We start from the raw sequence: 20,531 nt of genomic DNA on the forward strand, positions 1-20,531 counted from the left end.
CCAAAAAACAAACAACAAAAAAGTTGTAGAGTGTTCTCATGATTGATGCATAAGTGGTAGTTATAATGATCAACACACTCCTAATTTATTAAATGAATACATTTTAAAAGCATGAAAAAGTTGGCTTAGCCTCAAAATATTACAGTGCATATCCGTATGTGCACGGATTGGGGGGGGGTCAAAGTGCGCATGTCACGATCTTCTACAGAGTGCTATTCAACATGATATTATGTATTTGATGTCAGAGTTATCAACTATTCCTTGTAACTTACATTGGTAATTTAGAGACAATTCGTGGTAGAGTAAATATGAGATACAATATACAGGGATACTGAAAATAAAAACTGTAGATATGCATTTCTGCGGTTCTAGAGCTTAGTCACATACAATATGCGAACTCAACAATAGGCAAAATTATTTTTACTCTTCAAATGAGCATCATCTTGCACTTCGACAGCTCAATCTGAGCCAGACTGGTTTCAGCAATTCACAGATATATATATCCAGTACAAGTACGTTTGTAACACATCTGCTTTTTGTGTAAAACAGACCTGTACATTTTACTAAACACTTGCTACATTTTGTGTAGTTTACACGTAGTAGCTTCGGAATTATAGTCAACATTCCTTCTCCAGTAAGGAGTCGGTCCAATGGACCGACCCCGTGCACATTGAGTAATAGAATATTTTGGTCCCCACTTTTCAGGTTTGAATATTTGATGATAACTAGTCTATCTTCAATATCCTGAACACATCGTTCACTCCATACAATTCAAATACTTCACTCTCCTTTTCATTAAAGAAGAATTGTCATCGAAACTCCAGTCCAGTACCATCACTTACAGCATGTTTACCTTTTGTCCTACAAGTCTTACCTTGCGGCAAAAACTTAGTATATGCTTACAACATTTAAAAGGTGTCTTGGTTTAAAAGGTGAAAATAATGATGTTTTACATTAAATTTTGTGTGTTAGTCTTCAGAGTTAGCGTACTCAACTTGATATAAAAACAACTTTGTTGATTACATAAAGTGGTTTGGTGGGTATCCATGGAAGATGAAGAAACTTAGCTAAGTATCAGACTGATAGAATTTGGACAACCTTAAAACAGTTAATAGAAGAGTGCTTGCAATTCAAACCAGCAAGTGTTGACACTATTATCTGTTATAGTTGTGTTACAATGTACATTTATAGGTTTACACAAATTCATTAAATCTAAATTTCTAGGCCTAAATAATATTACATATAAGTAATGTCCGTGTTTAATATTTTTCTTCTTGAGTCAGTACTCGCTGCTTATAACATATTTACATTCCCTATACTTGTAAATGAACTTAATATTTTTTTCACAAATTATAGTGATTTATATTAGGTTCAGTGGTTGGCGTGCCGGACTGTGGAGTTGATTTGTTTGTAATTAAGCACAAAGCAACACAATGGGATATATGTGCTCTGGCCGCCACGGGTATCGAAACCCAGATTCTAGCGTTGTAAGTCCGCAAACATACCGCTGTGCCACTGGGGGGTTGTGGAGTTGAGGTTCCATGGTTTCATCAAAAACAAAAACGCATTCCGTACTTTGGAGTCACGAGTGCTTTATAATTGTGACGGTCAGATTCACCTATTCAGAGTCGGCCTTGATATGGTCATTCTACAAGTATATTAAATCTTACTAAGCTGAGCTTAAATAATCTCCAATTATCAATTTCTTGATTTTTTTTGTCATTTTTCCACTGCTGCTTTTCTTGGTAGTGTCAATAAAGCTTCAACTTCACTAATATATGCGTTTCCTAAACACGAAGCCAATTACAAATTTCAAAGTTGTCAGGCGCTCGTTTTATGAATTTAATCCATGATATAAACGAGGCACTTCGGGATGTCTTGGAAACAGATTAATTTTTTCATACTACCAAAATGACCAGTGGAGGGAGATCTGATATCTCTGCACTAAAATACTAGGATGTTTATTACATGCAGCAAATTTCAATAAATTTCTACTAGTATATTAAATCTTACGAATGTGAGCTTAAATAATCTCCAATTATCAATTTCTTGAATTTCTTTTTGTCATTTTTCCACTGCTGCTTTTCTTGGTAGTGTCAATAAAGCTACAACTTCACTAATATCTGTGTTTCATAAACACGAAGCCAATTACGAATTTCAAAGTTGTCAGGCGCTCGTTTTATGAATTTAATCCATGCTATAAACGAGGCACTTCGGGATGTCTTGGAAACAGATGAATTTTTTTATACTACCAAAATGACTAGTGGATATCTCTGCACTAAAATACTAGGATATTTATTACATGCAGTAAATTTCAAATACTTCATTTTCTTAACTTCGAGACATGTGTAGTATAGTAAAAAAAACTGAGTTAAAATATAACTCTTAAACTATATACCTGTTAATTATAAACAGAGTAAGTTCTGACTACATTCCTTGAAAAGTATACATGCATATCAATAGACGCAAGATATACCAATCACTTATACGTACACTTACACATTTTTCAAAGTACCCAAAACAATACACACTTATAATTCTTACGTTTATCTTTGGTATTATAAACAGTTATCACTTTACAATTCTAATCTATATAACGATGTAAATATTTAAATCATAATACATCATAATGTTTAGATTTGCTAGTATAATGTAAATATTAAAATTTTTCTCCATTCAAAAGTATAATCTTCTATTATAATAAAAAAATGCTGAAATTCCTTTATATTTAAAAACCTTTCACTTTATCCTATAATATATATTCCAGGTCTTCGGTAAAAAGGTTAAGTATGTTATATTCAAACGATTTTGGAGCCTCACACGTCTTTATAACCGATGTCGCCACATACGTCCATGATCTGTCTGATGATCATGTATTTTGACAGTGCAGTTTCCTTTTCAAAATGTCCTCGTAAGGCTGGTATGTCCAAAGCATGCAATTCCTCTCCGTAGAACTTCAATAATCCATCTAGTGTACGAGGACGATGGTTTCTGAGCGCCCATTTCAACAGTAGGATCGCAAAGAAATCTGACTTGACCGTTTTGTTTACGTGTGGAATGTCTGTTTCATTATCTAGCTGGTTGAAGTAAGCGACGGTTGAATGGATATGCCCTGGAATTAACTTGTATATATGTGTCGCTTTTCCAGCCAGTGACACTTATTGATTGTTATGTGTACTGTTGCCTGGAGCACGTGAACGGCTTTTGCTATTGACCTTATGCTCTTTATGTTCGTAGATTCTCACCTATTACAAGTCGCATTACTTTGTTTACAACGATTGGTGTACGATTTGTTACAAGTTTCTCTCTTGATGGTCCTTGTGTCCCAAGTTGAACCCCATTCCTTTGTTTTCCAATACCATTAAGTATAAGAGATATCCCCGTGTTGGAAAAATTCTAAATCCCCGATCTAAACACATCTTTATAATCCTTCCAAAAAGTGATCAATTTTCGGTGGAATCACACTACACTACCTACGTGCGACTGCCAAACAATGTCAAAATGTAGTTCTGATATTCTATTCCACCGCGACTTTATATCAGCTGTGGTTGTCAGGTGAATTGCTGATTTGCATATTAAAAATTGTTTTTAATATAACATATTCAATCCTCTCTAGCTCAAATTCTTATACAAGTATCCAAACCCTTATGTATACCAAAGTTTACACTTCTAATACAACTGATATATGGAAATTACTGTCTAAATATTTCATACATTACCTTCTTACTACATTACAAGTATTTCATGTGTTTAACATACAGAATATCAGACCTGTCTTCATTGTTATATTTAAGCCATTGTAAAGTTTATAGTTTAAATCTCTTTGTTTGTAATATAAATGTAGACAATATTATACAGGACAGTGTTTAGATGTCTCTGTTACAAAAAAAATATTGAAGCGTTTTTATGTTCCAAAACATAAATTTATCTTCTATAGTTAATACCAACTTAGTTTTGCTTATTACTCACTGCTCCTCCAGCAAAATATAACTTAACATGTGGTGTAAGTATTACGTGATCTTTCAGTACACAAAACTTGTTATGTCTTACTTGCTACACCTGTAGACTCACATAAAATATATTTCTGTTGAACTTGCAGTTGGGTATTTAGAAAAACCAATACATTTGTAAGTAAAAATGAGTGAGTGATCAAATCGTTTAAATTCCATTGTATCTCACAGCTACGCTATTTCAATTACAATTTAATTATTCGTTATTCCAAATAAAAGGGTAAATCTAATAGAAATCTTAGTTTGTTCTATATTCCAAATTTCAACTCGGTGTATTATGATTGATGCTATATTTGTGTATTAATCATTAGGAGCATGCTTATGCAGTTTTTCATGTTAAAGTTATCATTATAAAAAATTACAAAACTATACGAGTTAGCCAAGTTCTTGATTTGCTAGGACAAACGTAGCAACCTCAATGAAAGTTTTAGATGTAATTTACTTCTAGAAGAACTTCATTACATACATCGATAGCTTTGAAATTCATGTAACTCTCTCAGCCTGAAGTTGTAGGGATGCTGCCAAGATATATATTGATCGAATCACTGCATGAAATCTTACCTTAGAGCGTAATGCGCAACATGGATTTATAGTAATAACGGCCAGCAATATCTTAGCAATAATTACTATTCGTATTCAAGCTACCAAGCACAGTAATACTTTTGTAACACTTAAAACACCAAATGTTACACTTCACGTACTATTTATCACTACAGTTTTTAAACACTTGGAAAAGCAAAACAAAAAGACTCACAGCGTCTACAAACAAGTCTCCAATCTTCTGTTTGTTGTCCCAATAAGACAGTCTTTGGTGAAGGGATTCTGAAAATCTCTCGTGATGAGTGAGAATTTCCGGTATCTTGTAGAATATTTCGTCAACAAGAATTATGTCCACTAAACCAGCATTCTCTGAGCTCTTTAAAGGCTTCATATATTTCTAAAAAAAACATCAATATTAGAGATTATTGCTAGAAATTGTGATTCTGATACAATTTAAAAGTGGACGACAATCAACGAGAACATGATTGACAATGCTTATAAAAAACATTCAATATGTTTAAGTTTTCAAGGGAAAATTACTGCTGCATCGAACAACTCCAAAAGCTGCTGTTCAAGGATAATACTCTTTTATATTTTTGGTTATTACTTGAAATGTTAGGGAAGTTACCCTTATTTAAGTATAACGATGCATAAAATGAAACTTAGAGATATACAAAATGTATACATTCCAGTTTTGCAATCTCTAATGATCTTCCCATAACCAGTTGGGACGCGTACGACACTAAACTTATTTATTTTATATTCCATTAAATACGTACAGCAAATCATGCTAATACAAATAATAAGTTGGCAAACTTCATGAGTATATATATTCACAGGTACAAAAACATATACATTTATTATACAATGCTCGATTTAAATATTTGTAAATACATTGTATTTCATTTCTGGAGCTTAAATAGTTTTATTGCGTTCAAAATCTATGTGTCTAAGACGGGTTAATAAATAAATTTCAGAATATATTTCTTTGCTAATATAAAATAACACAATGCATTAATATTCTAAGAAAAACGCATACACTACAATAACACTAGAGAGTTAATATTCATAATGTAGTAATGTTCGTGCACTAATTACAAACATATATAAATTAATACATATCAGCTACTTATTTAACGTGTCACTTGATTAACCTTCTTTAGTTAGTTTATACGTTCTGACAAGAAACCTCGAGATTAGTAACAGTCAAATTGGACCCCAGTGGCACAGCGGTATGTCTGCGGACTTAAAATGCTAGAATCCGGGTTTCGATACCCGTGGTGGGCAGAGCACAGATAGTCCATTGTGTAGCTTTATGCTTAATTACAAACAAACAGTCAAATTGACGGTTTACTTTTACAGCGTTTATTAAATAAGAGATAAAAAATAATCCAAATTTTTTATAGTGTGAGCACTTTAATAGATCTTAAAAAGAAGAACCAACCCTAATTCAGCAATTCAAGCCTTAGTTACTTACATTCACTATAATCTTTAGAGAATCAACGTAGGAAACTTCTGTGTCATAGATTTCTCCTACTACATGAGTCCTGGTGTCCTGAAAAAAAAAAGGAACGAAAAAATAAAATGATAGCTTTGAAACTTCGGTATTGAAGTTATTTTAATAAAATAAAGTAGATGTACTAAATAATTTTTTGACAGAAATACAAAACAGGGGTGCGTGAACATATCGGGAAACGTTTTATTTTATAATGCCAATCACTCAAATAAAATGAATATAAAAAGTGAACTAACAAGTGTTTGAGACTTGTTATTTACAGTAAATGTTAATTATAAAACCGTTCAACTTATGTGAAATAAAAAGATAGTTTAAAGAATGGTAAAGCAAACGTACATTGTTTATCAACAAACAACCTCCAACAATACTTATTAAAGCGAATATTGATTTATGTTACGTGCAGACGTTTGTCTTAGTTTACCTAGTTCTATGACGTTCTAAAAATGTGTTAGCAAATCATCGGTGAAGGTTCTTTGCTAAACATATAAAAGGCAGAATCTTTAAAAAATATGTACTTCAGAAATCTGTAACTAAAGAACAGAAAACAAAAACAACAAAACCTAAACAAAAAAAAATACATGCGGTCGTATCTGTACAAAAACATATGCATTTTAAATGTCATGAATAAAAAAAAAATGTTTTTGTGTTTTCTTCTTGGACGAACTGTACATAAAATATTATCAGAAAAAAAATTGATAAAACGACTGCAATCGGTTTTAATTTTTATCAATAATAAGGCTTAAAAATTAATATGAAGCCCAACCTATAATTCGGTTCACCACTTGACACTGAAATATACCGGCTTCAAGGAATTCCACCCCTCGTCTGTAACCATCGGCAAGGGCCAATCGAAAATACTAGACTAGAGACTAAGCTTCTTAGAGTTGTGAGTTGTATTATTTTTTCGTATATCGTTTTAATTGTCTTTCACTCACTACAGTGAACCTATACATATATATGATTTAAACAATATAGAATTGATGTGGTTAAGTAAAAAAACAGTTAAAAACCCTATAAATAAAATATAAGGTCTGTTCGTTTCAAATATCTCGCCAGCCTTTGGAATTCAAACAGTTAATTTAAAATTATTAATTATTACACTGCATATACAGATAGCATTTCAGGTAAACTATTGTCTCTCATCGTCCAACTCAGCTGACAAGTTCTGCTACTGAATGAAAAGCTTCCTGAGTTGTGACTCGTGCGAGATAGAAGATAGCTGTTAAATGTTTTTTTTTGTTTTTTTTACAAATCTCTGAAGGATGTAACTTGAGAAGAAAAAAATTGAGGCTTAAAGTGATTTTTATAACAAATATCAGGCTTTTAAGGTTTTAATAATTCACCACCTATCGGCGTTCAAACCGGTAACTTTAGTTTGATTTAATGTACGATTTTTGATTTTTTCAAGTAAGTCGTTCTGATTTAAGATAAGTCGTTTTGAACGATTCTAAGGCTTGTTTTAAAATAAGTAGTTTGCATTGGATGAATGTTGTTTTTTGTTTTCGGATAAGTGTTTTTATTGGATTGTTTAAAGTAAGTCGTTGTAATCGGTTGCAAGGTGTATGGTAAAGTAAGTAGTTTTGATTGGATTAACGGTTGTATTTTTTTCTTCTGATAAAGTAGCTTTAATTGAATGCGTGGTTTGAGCTTTAAGTCTTTTTGATTGGTTCCAGTATTTTTGTTTTTTAAGTATGTTTTTGTTTGTTTGTAGTTAAGCACAAAGCTACACAAAGGGCTATCTGTGCTCAAAAATAAAAAGGTTTGAAATCATATCCATGCCGTGTAGATAAATCTTCTTAACCACGTGGGCAAAAAAGTCAAAAGTTTTAAATCATCACTGATCATGTAAGATAAATCTTCTTGACCACGTGGGCAAAAAGTCAAAAGTTTTAAATTATCTCTGATCGTGTAAGATAAATCTTCTTAACCATGTGGGCAAAAATTCAAAAGTTTTAAATCATCTCTTGATCGTGTAAGCTAAGAGTATATTATTCATGTGATTGATAAATAAAAACTTTTAAACCACCAGGCAACGACAACGGTAGAAATAAGAAGTCTGCTCCTCATAGAAATCAGATGATCTAAAGCAACGTAAAAAGACTAAATCAACTTGTTTCTGTCCTTTATAAACGTACTGTTTTTTTTTTATCTTACAAATTATCAATTAACCGAGCTAATCAGTTTATTTAGGTTGAACAGGAACGTTCACAAATCACATCAGAATACTGATTCATTTCGAAAGGGGGAAAAAAAGGGCGATGTCTTGATAGCAAAAAGGGGGAAAGAATGTTCAAGTATTTTAATTTTTTGATTAGGTATATCTGCGCTTTTCTTGAAAATTATCTTTTTTTTTAAATGGTAGGTTGCATAATGCGTTTCAATGAAGAAATCCTGGTTATGAATACAAGATAAACTTTCAAAAAAACAAAAAACAGTTATATATAAATTGCAGCTGTTAACTAGACATGGTAAGAAGTGTGTTATTAAATATTTTTCATACTACAGCATATTCCATCGCAAAACTGAGAAAATGGGAATTGTAAATCTAACTCAGTACAAAAAATTACGAAAATATATAATGAGAACTTGTAACTATCTATACATTTTCCAAGAGAGCAAAATTACTACAGTGTAATTTTTGGTAAAAAATCTTCTGTTTAAAGAAACAATAATGACATTTGCCTGGAATAATCTTTGTGGCGTTTAAAAGTTACTTAAAATAGAATCCATTTTTCACAAGTTTGGTTTTGGATTGGAAGGTCATTAGCGTTACATTGATCTCCATTTCATTTAGGCACAAATGTTGATCAATAAACAAATAAAAGCTTCCCATTACGTCTCAAAATAAGCGTTAAACCCAAACATCATCTGTAGGCCTACTATAAACAGTTTTTACTTACAGTGTATCACCGTTGATGAAAATATTAAATTTGCCCAAGGTTCATCCTTCTGTGGCTCAGCAGAAACGTTTGAGGCTTAACATTTTGAGTTAGATCCTTACGATTAGCAATGAAATAAACAAAGGCTGTGTTTTGATCATTAACTATTTCAAACCAATCAAGATCAGAATATAAATCATATTCTTCAAAATACCTTCTTTTACAGTGTGTGTGTGTGTGTGTGTGTGTGTCTTTTCTTATGGCAAAGCCACATCGGACTATCTGCTGTGTCCACCGAGAGGAATCGAACCCTTGAATTTAGCATTTTAAATCCGAAGACATTACCACTGTCCCGCAGTAAAAAATTAATAAAAATAATAAAAAAATAATAATATTTGTAAAACAAAAAACAACAACTAAAAACAATATTTTTTTTATGGAAAACTGAGTTAGATATATTATATTATATTAAAATATTATATTGTTTGTTTTGTTGTTAAGTGCAAAACTACATAATTGGCTATTTGCGCTGTGGCCACCGCAGGAATGGAATCCTGAATTTTAGCGTTAAAAGCCCACAAGCTTACTGTTAAATCACCGGCCAGTAATAAGGATTGTGAACGGCCTGATGAGCGTCTGACAGGAATCACGTGATTTGTTCCGTTTTCTAATAATGCTAATTCGTCAAGAAGCTAATTTTAATACTCTTGCAATTGACGAAATACTACCATGATTAGGCTTTTAATGAATAATTGACGAAATACTACCATGATTAGGCTTTTAATGAATATATGTCGGTAAACAAACAAACAGGTGGTAAAGATTAAGTAAAATAGGAACTTGAATTTAAATGATAGCTCCACAGCCAACATTTGTTTTTCTCCAGAAAATAGTAAAAGTCTGCAATATTTAGAAATTAATACGTTAAAATAAAATCCAAAGAGGTGAATTATTGTAACACATAACTTGAATAGTCCGGAATGGCCAGGTGATTATGGCGCTCGACTCGCAATATTCGCGTCGTGGGGCGACTCCCCGTCCCACCAAACTCCAACGTCCAACGTCCAACCAAATGCTCGCCCTTTCAGTCGTGGGGGCGATACAATGTGACCATCAATCCCACTATTCGTTGGTAAAATATCAGCCCAAGAGTTGGCGGTGGATGGTGATGACTAGCTGCCTTCCCTCTAGTCTTTCACTGCTAAATTAGGGACGGCTAGAGCAGATGGCCCTGGTGTAGCTTTGCGCGCAATTCATAACAAACAAACATAACTTGCATACACAAGTTAATAAGGAGTAGACAATATAGAAGTATTCAGGTCTAAAATGTTTACATATTACAGTTTGTGTATCTCTACGCTAAAGAAAAACGTTGAATCTTAGAGAACTATTTTTTATAAAATGTTGAAGGTTGTTGAACATTTATAGTTACTTTCGGTTCTAGCAAAGCAACTGGTCGATAGGAGAATAAAACAGTGGCAAACACCTGAAAAACCTTTCCTTCCCCTCGCACGTGCTCTAATCCCTCCTTTCAAGTTCCCCTAGTTTACCGAAGACCCCTGGCGCCATTACTATAAAAGTAAGAAGTTCTAGTAAATCGGATCAAATAGTACACGTGTTCAACTTCACGTCACGATCCAAGAATTATAAGGAACCATTATGTGCGCTGGCAGAGCTCCGAACTTTTATAGTTTTCTTAATGAGCACCTGATGAATAATTCTATTAGATTTCTTTTCAGATTCCATCGACAGTCTCATCGTTTCAACAACTGTAATCTTCGTGCATATTCCCACACGTACAGCCTTTAGTGTAATAAATAACACGATGAAAAGGTTATAATCTCTTGAAAAAATATATTTAATTTCAATCGTGACGACAGGAGTAGACGGGTATTTTATTGCAATGGTTAGTACTTGTTGGATTAGGCTTAACCCGCTTAAGACAGAATATTCTCCTCTGATTGGTAGTTTCAACCTTCCCAGATAGTCACGTTGTTCATGATTTTATTTCTTTATTTTATTTTGTCATTCAAATTAAGAATAGGAAATGCCTTATATAATGATATAAGACTATATATTAACAAATTATGAGTCATCGCTTACTAAAAGTATTTGCACGTGAATGTCAGCAAACTCGTATTCATTGGCTTATTTTCTTGCTACGTATAAAAACATCATGTCAAAATCGTTCTTACGTGCAATGAGTGATTTGCCTCATAATTCATTATTAAAAACGTACTTTACAGTTTTGTTGTTCACGGTGTGTGTTCTTTTTAAACGGTAGCAAAATGTGCTAATGAAATGTATTGGCTGTATGTTATTATGCGAAGAAAATATTCAATAAACTATTACAAGATTAATCTTAATTTAATTGTATGAGGGAAAAACTAGCATGAAATCAGCCTTTGAAACCGTAACAATGAGACACTAATATAATGTGTGTGTGGTGTTAGTACCACTAATAACTGTAACGAATGAATACTACAAGCATTCTGTAACAATTGGACATATTTTAATGAATTTTAAATAAACTGTGCAATTTTCTTATCACGCATAACTTTGATTGGACATAATCTAATTAACTTACTGTGTAACAACCATGTGATAATATATAACGTCACTAACATATATAACTCACGATTAGATGTGTCTTAATAAATCATATAGTGTCACTATCACTTCAGATTCGAAACCGTTAAGCACATGCTAATATAACATATGGTGTTTAAAATATTAAAATTTATTGGCGCTTGTGTAATGTCCAATGTTAAAAAACTCACATTTTATAAAACAACGATTATTTTTTACACAATTCTAAAAATGAGACTGTTTCCAGTCTCATAATTACAATAAGATGCAAATAACTTACAGTAGAGGATAAAAAACAAAAAACGGATGAGACTGCAAACAGTCTCACATACTCGACATATTTTACTCCATCATCCTCAGGAGTGTAATAACACTTATCTATACCATTACAAAATCATCAATTCACACATTAAAGATTTTCTCGCTGACAACATTTCCACCAGATCCATCATCCTTATTCAATATTCTAAATTTACTTTTTTTTATTTAATTATCTCAATAGTCTCACGTATATTCATAATAACAACATTTTCAGGTTGTGATAAAATAACAGTTTTTTTCCATTGAATTATTTGTTTAATTTCATTAATATGTTCTGCTAAATGTGAAATAACAATATTATTATTTTAACATTTCTTCTGTGTTCATTCATTCTGAATTTTAAATTTCATCTTGTTTGTCCAATATAAACTTTTTCACATTCACATAATATTTTATAATCAAACATTTTCCATTAAATCAATTGTATCTTTAGTCATAAGAACTTTGCTAAATTTGTTTTTCGGTTTATATATCAGTAATATGCTTATTTGTGTTCTAACGTGTTTCATTATTTGACAGGATAAGCCAGTAGCTTTAGCTTAATATTTTTATCCCTGTTTTGTAGTTGTTTGACAGCTCTGTCAAAAATATCAGGGTTAAAACATTTTTTCTACTGCTATTTACTTAATTAATAATAACTCATTATTAATATCATCCTGTTTATAACATAATTTTAGCATCCTATCCATGTCACAGTTAAAAACAGTAGTTTCTTGAGATTTAGTGTGACAAGATTTTTAATGTGGCGGAATGATTACAGAGAAAGGTTTTCAATAGATAGTAGTTTCAATTTATCCTTATATTTGCTCACTAAAACATCCAAAAAAAGGCAAATAGCTATTGTTCATAAATAAATCTGATAGAATTATCAATGCTATTAAGGTAATTAGCAAAAAGAACCAATTCCTCTTTATCATGCCGCCAAATAAAAAATGTGTCATCAACATGCCTTAACCAAAATTTAGGATTTATATACAGTTTTTCTAACGCTTCAGTTTCAAAACTGTCCATAAATAAATCACATAATAACGGATATAAATGAGGACCTATAGGTGAACCTTCGTTTTGTTTATAAACTTTACTGTTAATTGAAACAAAAAAAGAGTTTTCAACACATACTTCTACCAGGTTAATCATATCCGTTATTTCTATAACCGAATTATTATTTTCTTTCAATTTTTTCTCAAGACATGCAATAGCTTTTTTTTCACAGGTACTTTGGTGAACATTGACACAACATTAAAAGACACCAAAATATATTTCTATTCTAAAGGCACATAAGTAGCACAGCGGTATGTCCGTGGACTCAAACGCTAGAATCCGGGTTTCGATACCCGTGGTGGGCAGAGCCTATTGTGTAGCTTTGTGCTTAATTACAAACAAACTGTTCTAAAATTACATGCTCAGTTCTCTCAACAATTTCAAACGAATTCTTAATTGTGTATTTATATTCATCCCTTAAAAATAATAATTTTTTCGATATAGCTTTGACTACATTATAAGCTGAACTCTTAGTATTAGTTACAATTAACTGTGTATTTATTTTTATCCCTTAAAAATGATAATTTTTTCGATATAACTTTGACTACATTACAAGCTGAACTCTTAGTATTAGTTACAATTAACTGTGTATTTATTTTTATCCCTTAAAAATGATAATTTTTTCGATATAAATTTTACTATATTATAAGCTGAACTCTTAATATTAGATACAATAGTTCTAAAATTGTTCCCAATCTTATGAACTTTAGAGAAGGCATATAGTCTAGGTAAAGAAAAGTTACTGGGAATTAAACTTTGCTTTTCATAAGGTGTTAGAGTTATACAGTTTTTAGTTTTTTTCTTTAACCATTGTACGAAGTTTATTTATAGGATTTACTTTTATGTTCTCATACGGACCTTCTTTCAACATTTCTTCAACTTTAGAGTCTTATTCTTTTTTGTTAATAAGTACAGTTTGTCCCCTTTATCAGCCTTGCAAATAACCATATTTTGGTTCTTTAGACTCTTCAAAATTTCAAAATCCTTTTTGTTATTATTTATGGGTTTAAAATTATTTAATAAAATACAACTCACTTCTAACAATATGCGCTTTTTCAACATTTAATATTTTCAAGTTAGTTTCAATTTCAGTTATGATATCTGTTTTATAACATTTTTTGGACCACATGGGAAATTTAAACTTGTGTTTAAAACATCTAACTGTTTATCATTTAGTATTAAATCTGATTTATTTATAACTTTATGTTTATTTGAAAATATATCATACTTCTCTAGTAATGGATCTAGTTATAATGTTCTTCACTGACTTCTTTTTTCTGAGCTAATAAAGTTTTTTGTTTAACGTAATTTTACATCTAGCAAAATTTTTCTCTGTAGTTACCCATCACTTCCTGCCCCCTAGTAACACAGCGGTATGTCTGCGGACTTAAAACGCTAGAAACCTGGTTTCGATACCCGTGATGGGCAGAGCACAGAAAGTCCATTGCGTAGCTTTGTGCTTAACTTCAAACAAAAAAGCCATGACTTCCTCTCCCACCCCGTCCATTCTCCCTTCATTCCTTTAGATAGAGCTAAATGGAATAAATATACCCTTTTTTTTCCTTCTCGGCTATGAAACTTCTTTTTTGTCGAATCACAATATTCAATACCTTCTCTTTAGTTTCTCAAGTTGATATTCCACTTTCTTGTATCTGATGCTGCAATCCAATCTTATGAACTTTGGTGTTTTTTCTTTTACGCCCCTAGTAGCAGAGCGGTATGTCTGCGGACCTACAACGCTAGAAACCGGGTTTCGATACCCGTGGTGGCAGAGCACATATAGCCCATCGTGTAGCTTTGTGCTTAACTTCAAACAAACAATATCTCTTTTACACCTCATTCAGTCTCATCGGGTTTTTGCTTTTTTACCTTGTACAGTAAGTTATTGGTATTTTATTGTAATTTTGAGACTGGAAACAGCCTCATTTTTAAAATTGTATACAAATTAATCGTTGTTTTATAAAATATGAATTTTTCAATATGGTGTTTGTTTCATGTAGTTCGCGCAAAGCTACTAGAGGGCTATCTGCGTTAGCCGTCTCTAATTTAGGAGCAATAGACTAGTGGGAAAGTAGCTAGTCAACATCACCCACCGCCAATTCTTGAGCTACTCTTTTACCAACAAAAAGTGAGATTGACATGTACATTATAACGCTCCCACTGCCGAAAGAGCGAGCATGTTCGGTGATGGGATTAGAACCCATGACCCACAGATTGCAAGTCGAGCACCCTAACAACCAGGTCATCCCAGTAACTTATGTTGTTACTAGCAATTAAAAACTGCAAGGATTAGACTAATCGTAATCTGAACCAAAACTGCAAGGATTAGACTAATTGTAATCTGAACCAAAACTGCAAGGATTAGACTAATCGTAATCTGAACCAAAAGTGCAAGGATTAGACTAATTGTAACCTGAACCAAAACTGCAAGGATTAGACTAATCGTAATCTGAACCAAAACTGAAAGGATTAGACTAATCGTAATCTGAACCATTATTTGTATGTGTCCACTTATACTGATGAGTTACTAGACCGATTGTTACCAAACCTGGCGTGTATCTTTAGAGCCCCCTGGAGAGGGACATGAGGTGTCGGATTTCGGATCTGAAGGAATATGTCAACTAATAGACTATATAATATTACTAGTACGTGTAATGTAACAACATTAATAATCCTATGGTATTACCTTCATGCAAAATCATAACGATTGGTCATATTGACAAACATAGAAGGAGAGCTTTAATTATATTCTAATTGAATGAAATTTTTAAAAAATAAAACGCGTTTAGGTCACACACACATATAACTCAAATATTCTACACTAAACGATTAAACCACCTGGTGACATTAATGTTTAAATATTTTCTTTTTATATTATTTTAATGATTTAGAAGAACAATAATTATAGTTCTAGAACAAATATACTTTTTTTTTCCAAAACTTGATTTTTAATCGCGACATAGTGGCTCATAGAATGACTCTGATGTTGTTGTTTTTTATTTTATCAAATACAAACTTTCAGCTCATAGCTCCGCCATCTCTTGACCGATTTGAGATTTAATTACAATACAATTTTGGACTCAGGCGGTCAAACCCTTTCGATTGACGTATTTGACCACGCCCAAGGTCTCATGTTAATTTTCTTTAATCCTGCCTAAAAGAATTTGAATTTGAGGTTAGTCTGGTAAAGATCGTGATGAGTAATAAAATTGAGTCGGGTATACGCTCGCCCCCACTTGGTATTGGCTAAAAATATAGCTTTGTTTGTTTGTAATTAAGCATAAAGCTACACAATGGGCTATCTGTGCTCTGCCCACCACTGGTATCGAAACCCGGAGTCTAGCGTTGTAAGTTCGCAGACATACCGCTGTTTCACTGGGGGGCAAACATATAGTTAATAAAAAAGGGGAAAAAGTATCATAGATTAATTTACTCTAATCCTGCCTAAAAGAATTTCAAGTGCCGCGGTTATTAAGGATTCTCTAGTTTTACAGATAATTTTTAAACATGTTAAAAGTTGACAACTGTGATTCTTAATGTCAGTTTTTTCCTTTGTAGAGATCTCGATCACAACAACATCTCTACTGTCAGAGCAGAAGATTTTCGAGGTCTCCATCGGCTCAAAATCCTGTAAGTATAATAGAGTTTAACTATTTGAGTTTTAGTAAACAGAAATATGTGTAAGTTTTGACGAAATAACGTAGAATAATACAAATTTATGGAGATACCATACTCTTTTCATGGAGACTGCTTTAAAGGTGAATTAGTTAGTGGCATTTTTATATAATTGCATTTAACATATTATTATGATAATCTAATCATAACAGGTTCATTTTAGTGCATTTTAAGTACGAATCAAATGTTTATGATTATATATATATATACATGTTCTTAATTAAGGAACAGATTCTTAGAAAATTATTAAATATCGTCCTCAGTGTAGAATAATAAGCATCTAAGTATCATATTCATTTGGTGAAACCTCTATTAATGCAATATATACTTAATTAAGGAACAGATTCTTAGAAAATTATTAAATATCGTCCTCAGTGTAGAATAATAAGCATCTAAGTATCATATTCATTTGGTGAAACCTCTATTAATGCAATATATACTTTTTAACACTGGCTCAAAAATAAACTTACAAAAATCATCTGAAGAAATTATAGCATTGTTAAATAGTAACTTACTTGTATATTTACGTTTCAAATTTCCATATCACGCGCATTTCACCTGTCATCCGGCATTAATATTCGGACTTAATGATTCACATAAACATTTTTTGGTTGACTTCAAGCTTTCAGTGAAGGTTGTTACCAACTGGCCAATAACATTTCACATATATATATTTGACACAAGAAGACGCCACTGGATGTAATTAATCACCACTTCTTCATCTAATCTCTTTTTAATATTAATGGAATATTTTTTTTCTATGAAAACCGACACAGTAGACGGACACTAATTTGCAAATTCAGCGACACCGAACCTGTGAAAAAGTTTTTACACAGCATTAGAGACGCTGATTTAAAAAAAAACGATTTTTTGTTGTTGTTGTTGTTAAAGAAACTTAATTGTGCATTAAACCATTTAACAAATTTAATTTATCATTTATGCTCTGCTAGGATATATTTTTTAAGGTTTATGTTAGTCAGAGAGTGCTAACAGCATAATATCGAATTAATTAAAACTAACTAAGATTTTGCGGACACAGGGAAGACTGAATAACTATCCAGAATGATATGTAATCACTTTTCTTGTTGCTCTAGCTGGAAATGCTAGAAATAGAAACAACTAACACGAGACTCTGGCTCTTTGGTAATTCTTTAAAAAAAATCAACTATAAGTATAAGAATTTAAAAACATTTTTACTTTAAAATTTTGTTGATGTCATTAAGGAGTTATAGGAATTGCCTGAATACCTGTACACAAAAATTATTTTGTGTAGAACCAAATTAATATATTTAATAGTGTTTATTAAACACACTAAGGGCTAAAACAGGAATTACATAAATCAGCTAATCACTCTCACTTGGCTCGGCGAAACTCCTTGATTACATCGACTACGAAGGTACTTATTTATGTAGAAAGTCAGTAACTCGCCACCAGGGGAGAAAAACGCTAATAATTTTGGATAATCCTGCATTTTTGAATGAGTCATCAAAACTCGCCTCACATTTGTAGAAAGGTATTATTACGTGCGAGGGTAAAATAGTGAATACTCTTAAATTACCCGACGTTCAGTCGAGGTGGGGTGAATTCACAAAGGAGAATTGTCTAAGTTAGTCAGCTGTTCTTTGTGACTATTGGTTGATCAAATTCCACTGGAATGATTCAACTCGATGCACCCTAAGAGTACTATTACGACACAATAGAACTAAAAACGTTGATTAACGATCAGAATGCGCTTGTACCTCGAAATGACGCTACATCTGTATATGATTATCAGTGGGTGTTTGGGGGAGGGGCAGCAAAATGTCCATTTTTTTTTTTTTTTTGTCTTTTGTTGTTGTTGTTCCTCATAGCCCTGTGGTTCTTACGTAATTATTACTGTTGATGTTTGAACTCCGAAACGTGCTACGTCATCAACAATTCATGTATTTTGTACAAATTAGAGTTCAACTTTGCCCCCCCCCCCAAGATTTTGCTGAAATGGCGTCACTGGTGATTACCGTTTTAGTACACTTATCGACGTACATATAACACAACACAGTCTAATACCTGAGACACCAAGGTTGTTTGTAAGCTTTGTTGCATATACACTTTCTAATATCACTCATAAAGACTGTGTTCTACTGGATAAATGTAGTTGGGATAGTTTGTTTACGCAGAAACTCAAATTTCTGGATAAGTAAACTTTCATTATCTAGGTTTGTTTGGTTTTTTTAATAACGTTGTGGCAATAGATTTGAATTAGTTATGTTTTGGGGCCCGCTTGGCCAGGTGCTTAAATGTCAACTCTGGCAATAGATTTGAATTAGTTATGTTTTGGGGCCCGGCTTGGCCAGGTGCTTAAATGTCAACTCTGGCAATAGATTTGAATTAGTTATGTTTTGAGGCTCGGCTTGGCCAGGTGCTTAAATGTCAAATCTGGCAATAGATTTGAATTAGTTATGTTTTGGGGCTCGGCTTGGCCAGGTGCTTAAATGTCAACTCTATTCGAGTAACTTTAGAAAAGAACGAAAATGTTGCTTGATGTTTCATATTTTGAAAGATAAAAAGCTTTTCCTTGTCTGCACTCCACAGGCCATGAAATCCATATAGTTACGTTTCAAGTATATGAAATGGTCAGTCTTATCAAGATATAAAAAGAGCAGCGCTGAAAATCCATAAAAAATAAACAAAATTATTGATATGTTTTCGTGGTGAAATTGCATTTTACGTTCTTTAGTTTTTTACTCATGAAAATTCACTCTCGACTGAAATTTTCTAAAGTAAGTAACACCTAACTCGATTACAACAAACCGTGTTACGTTTATGTCTTATGTTCCTTGTCCTCAAAGAGTGAACATTTGGTCAAAGCATTATATAGATTTGATTGTTAATAATCCTTGAAATAATCATAAGTTCGGTTGAATTATTTCTTCAGAGTCTCTTAATGTTTAATCTTAATCTCCGTCTTTATAGGTTGTTGCGCTTTTTTATTATGTTTTAGGAATGTTTAAATAATTTGTAACATTTTCAAAACAACTTTAAGATAGATATATACACAAATATAAGTATATGTACATTATTTATTTAGATATATACACAGATATATGTATATGTACATTATTTATTTAGATATATAGATATATATACACAGATGAATGACATTAACTCTGGATAGTTGTAATATTTATAAACTTATCTATTCGAAAAATAACTTTACCTCTAGCTAGTTGAAATATTAAAACAACATTTCTCAAAAACAATCTTACTTTTAATTAGTTGTATCTGTAGAAAACACTTTATCTATTACGAAATTGTCTTTAGATTTAGGCCCACAGTGGGACAGCGGTATGTCTGCGGACTTACAACGCTAGAAACCTGGTTTCGATACCCGTGGTGGGCAACCCACGTGGTTAAGAAGATTGATCTTACATGGTTTGGATATGATTTCAAACCTTTTTATTTTTGCCCACGTGGTTAAGAAGATTGATCTTACACGGTCTGGATATGATTTCAAACCTTTTTATTTTTGCCCACGTGGTTAAGAAGATTGATCTTACACGGTCTAGATATGATTTCAAACCTTTTTTATATTTGTAGGTAAGAGCTTCCAGCTTACACGGTTATGAAATTATTTCAAATTTGTTTAATTTTGCTCAAATGGGTAAAGAACCCTCAGAGCATGACTTGTTACTTAAATAATTATGTGGACCTTAGTTAAAGGATGACGTCTTAAAACTTACACATTCACACTCACACATACACAAATAAATAAAGTTATAAGTATGTATATCTCCACGAAGATTGTAAGAGAGGAAAACAAACCTGGCCTGAGCTTAATCAGTGACAACGATTTCTGTTTTGTTGTGTTAAATTTACATAATACTATTTACACTTGTATGCTATAAGTTAAAAGCTTTAGCTTACAGTAAACCCTTATGTTAAACGATTGTGCACTTCAGCGAGCTTATTATTTTAATCATT

At 32.3% G+C, this 20,531-nt stretch overlaps 1 protein-coding gene across 1 annotated transcript in view; it reads left to right on the top strand.

Annotated features, from left to right (window-relative positions):
• LOC111086825 (slit homolog 2 protein-like) overlaps positions 1 to 20,531 on the top strand; it is a gene marked incomplete at its 3' end in the record, with an annotated part of 189,243 nt that overhangs the window by 22,139 nt on the left and 146,573 nt on the right. Inside the window, exon 2 of the mRNA XM_022391287.1 lies at positions 16,455 to 16,526. Within this exon, the coding sequence (XP_022246995.1) occupies positions 16,455 to 16,526 (72 nt within the window). The remainder of the gene's footprint in view (positions 1 to 16,454; positions 16,527 to 20,531) is intronic.

This window comes from Limulus polyphemus, unplaced genomic scaffold (genome assembly GCF_000517525.1).
Source record: "Limulus polyphemus unplaced genomic scaffold, Limulus_polyphemus-2.1.2 Scaffold1465, whole genome shotgun sequence".
Taxonomy (NCBI): Eukaryota; Metazoa; Arthropoda; class Merostomata; order Xiphosura; family Limulidae; genus Limulus; species Limulus polyphemus.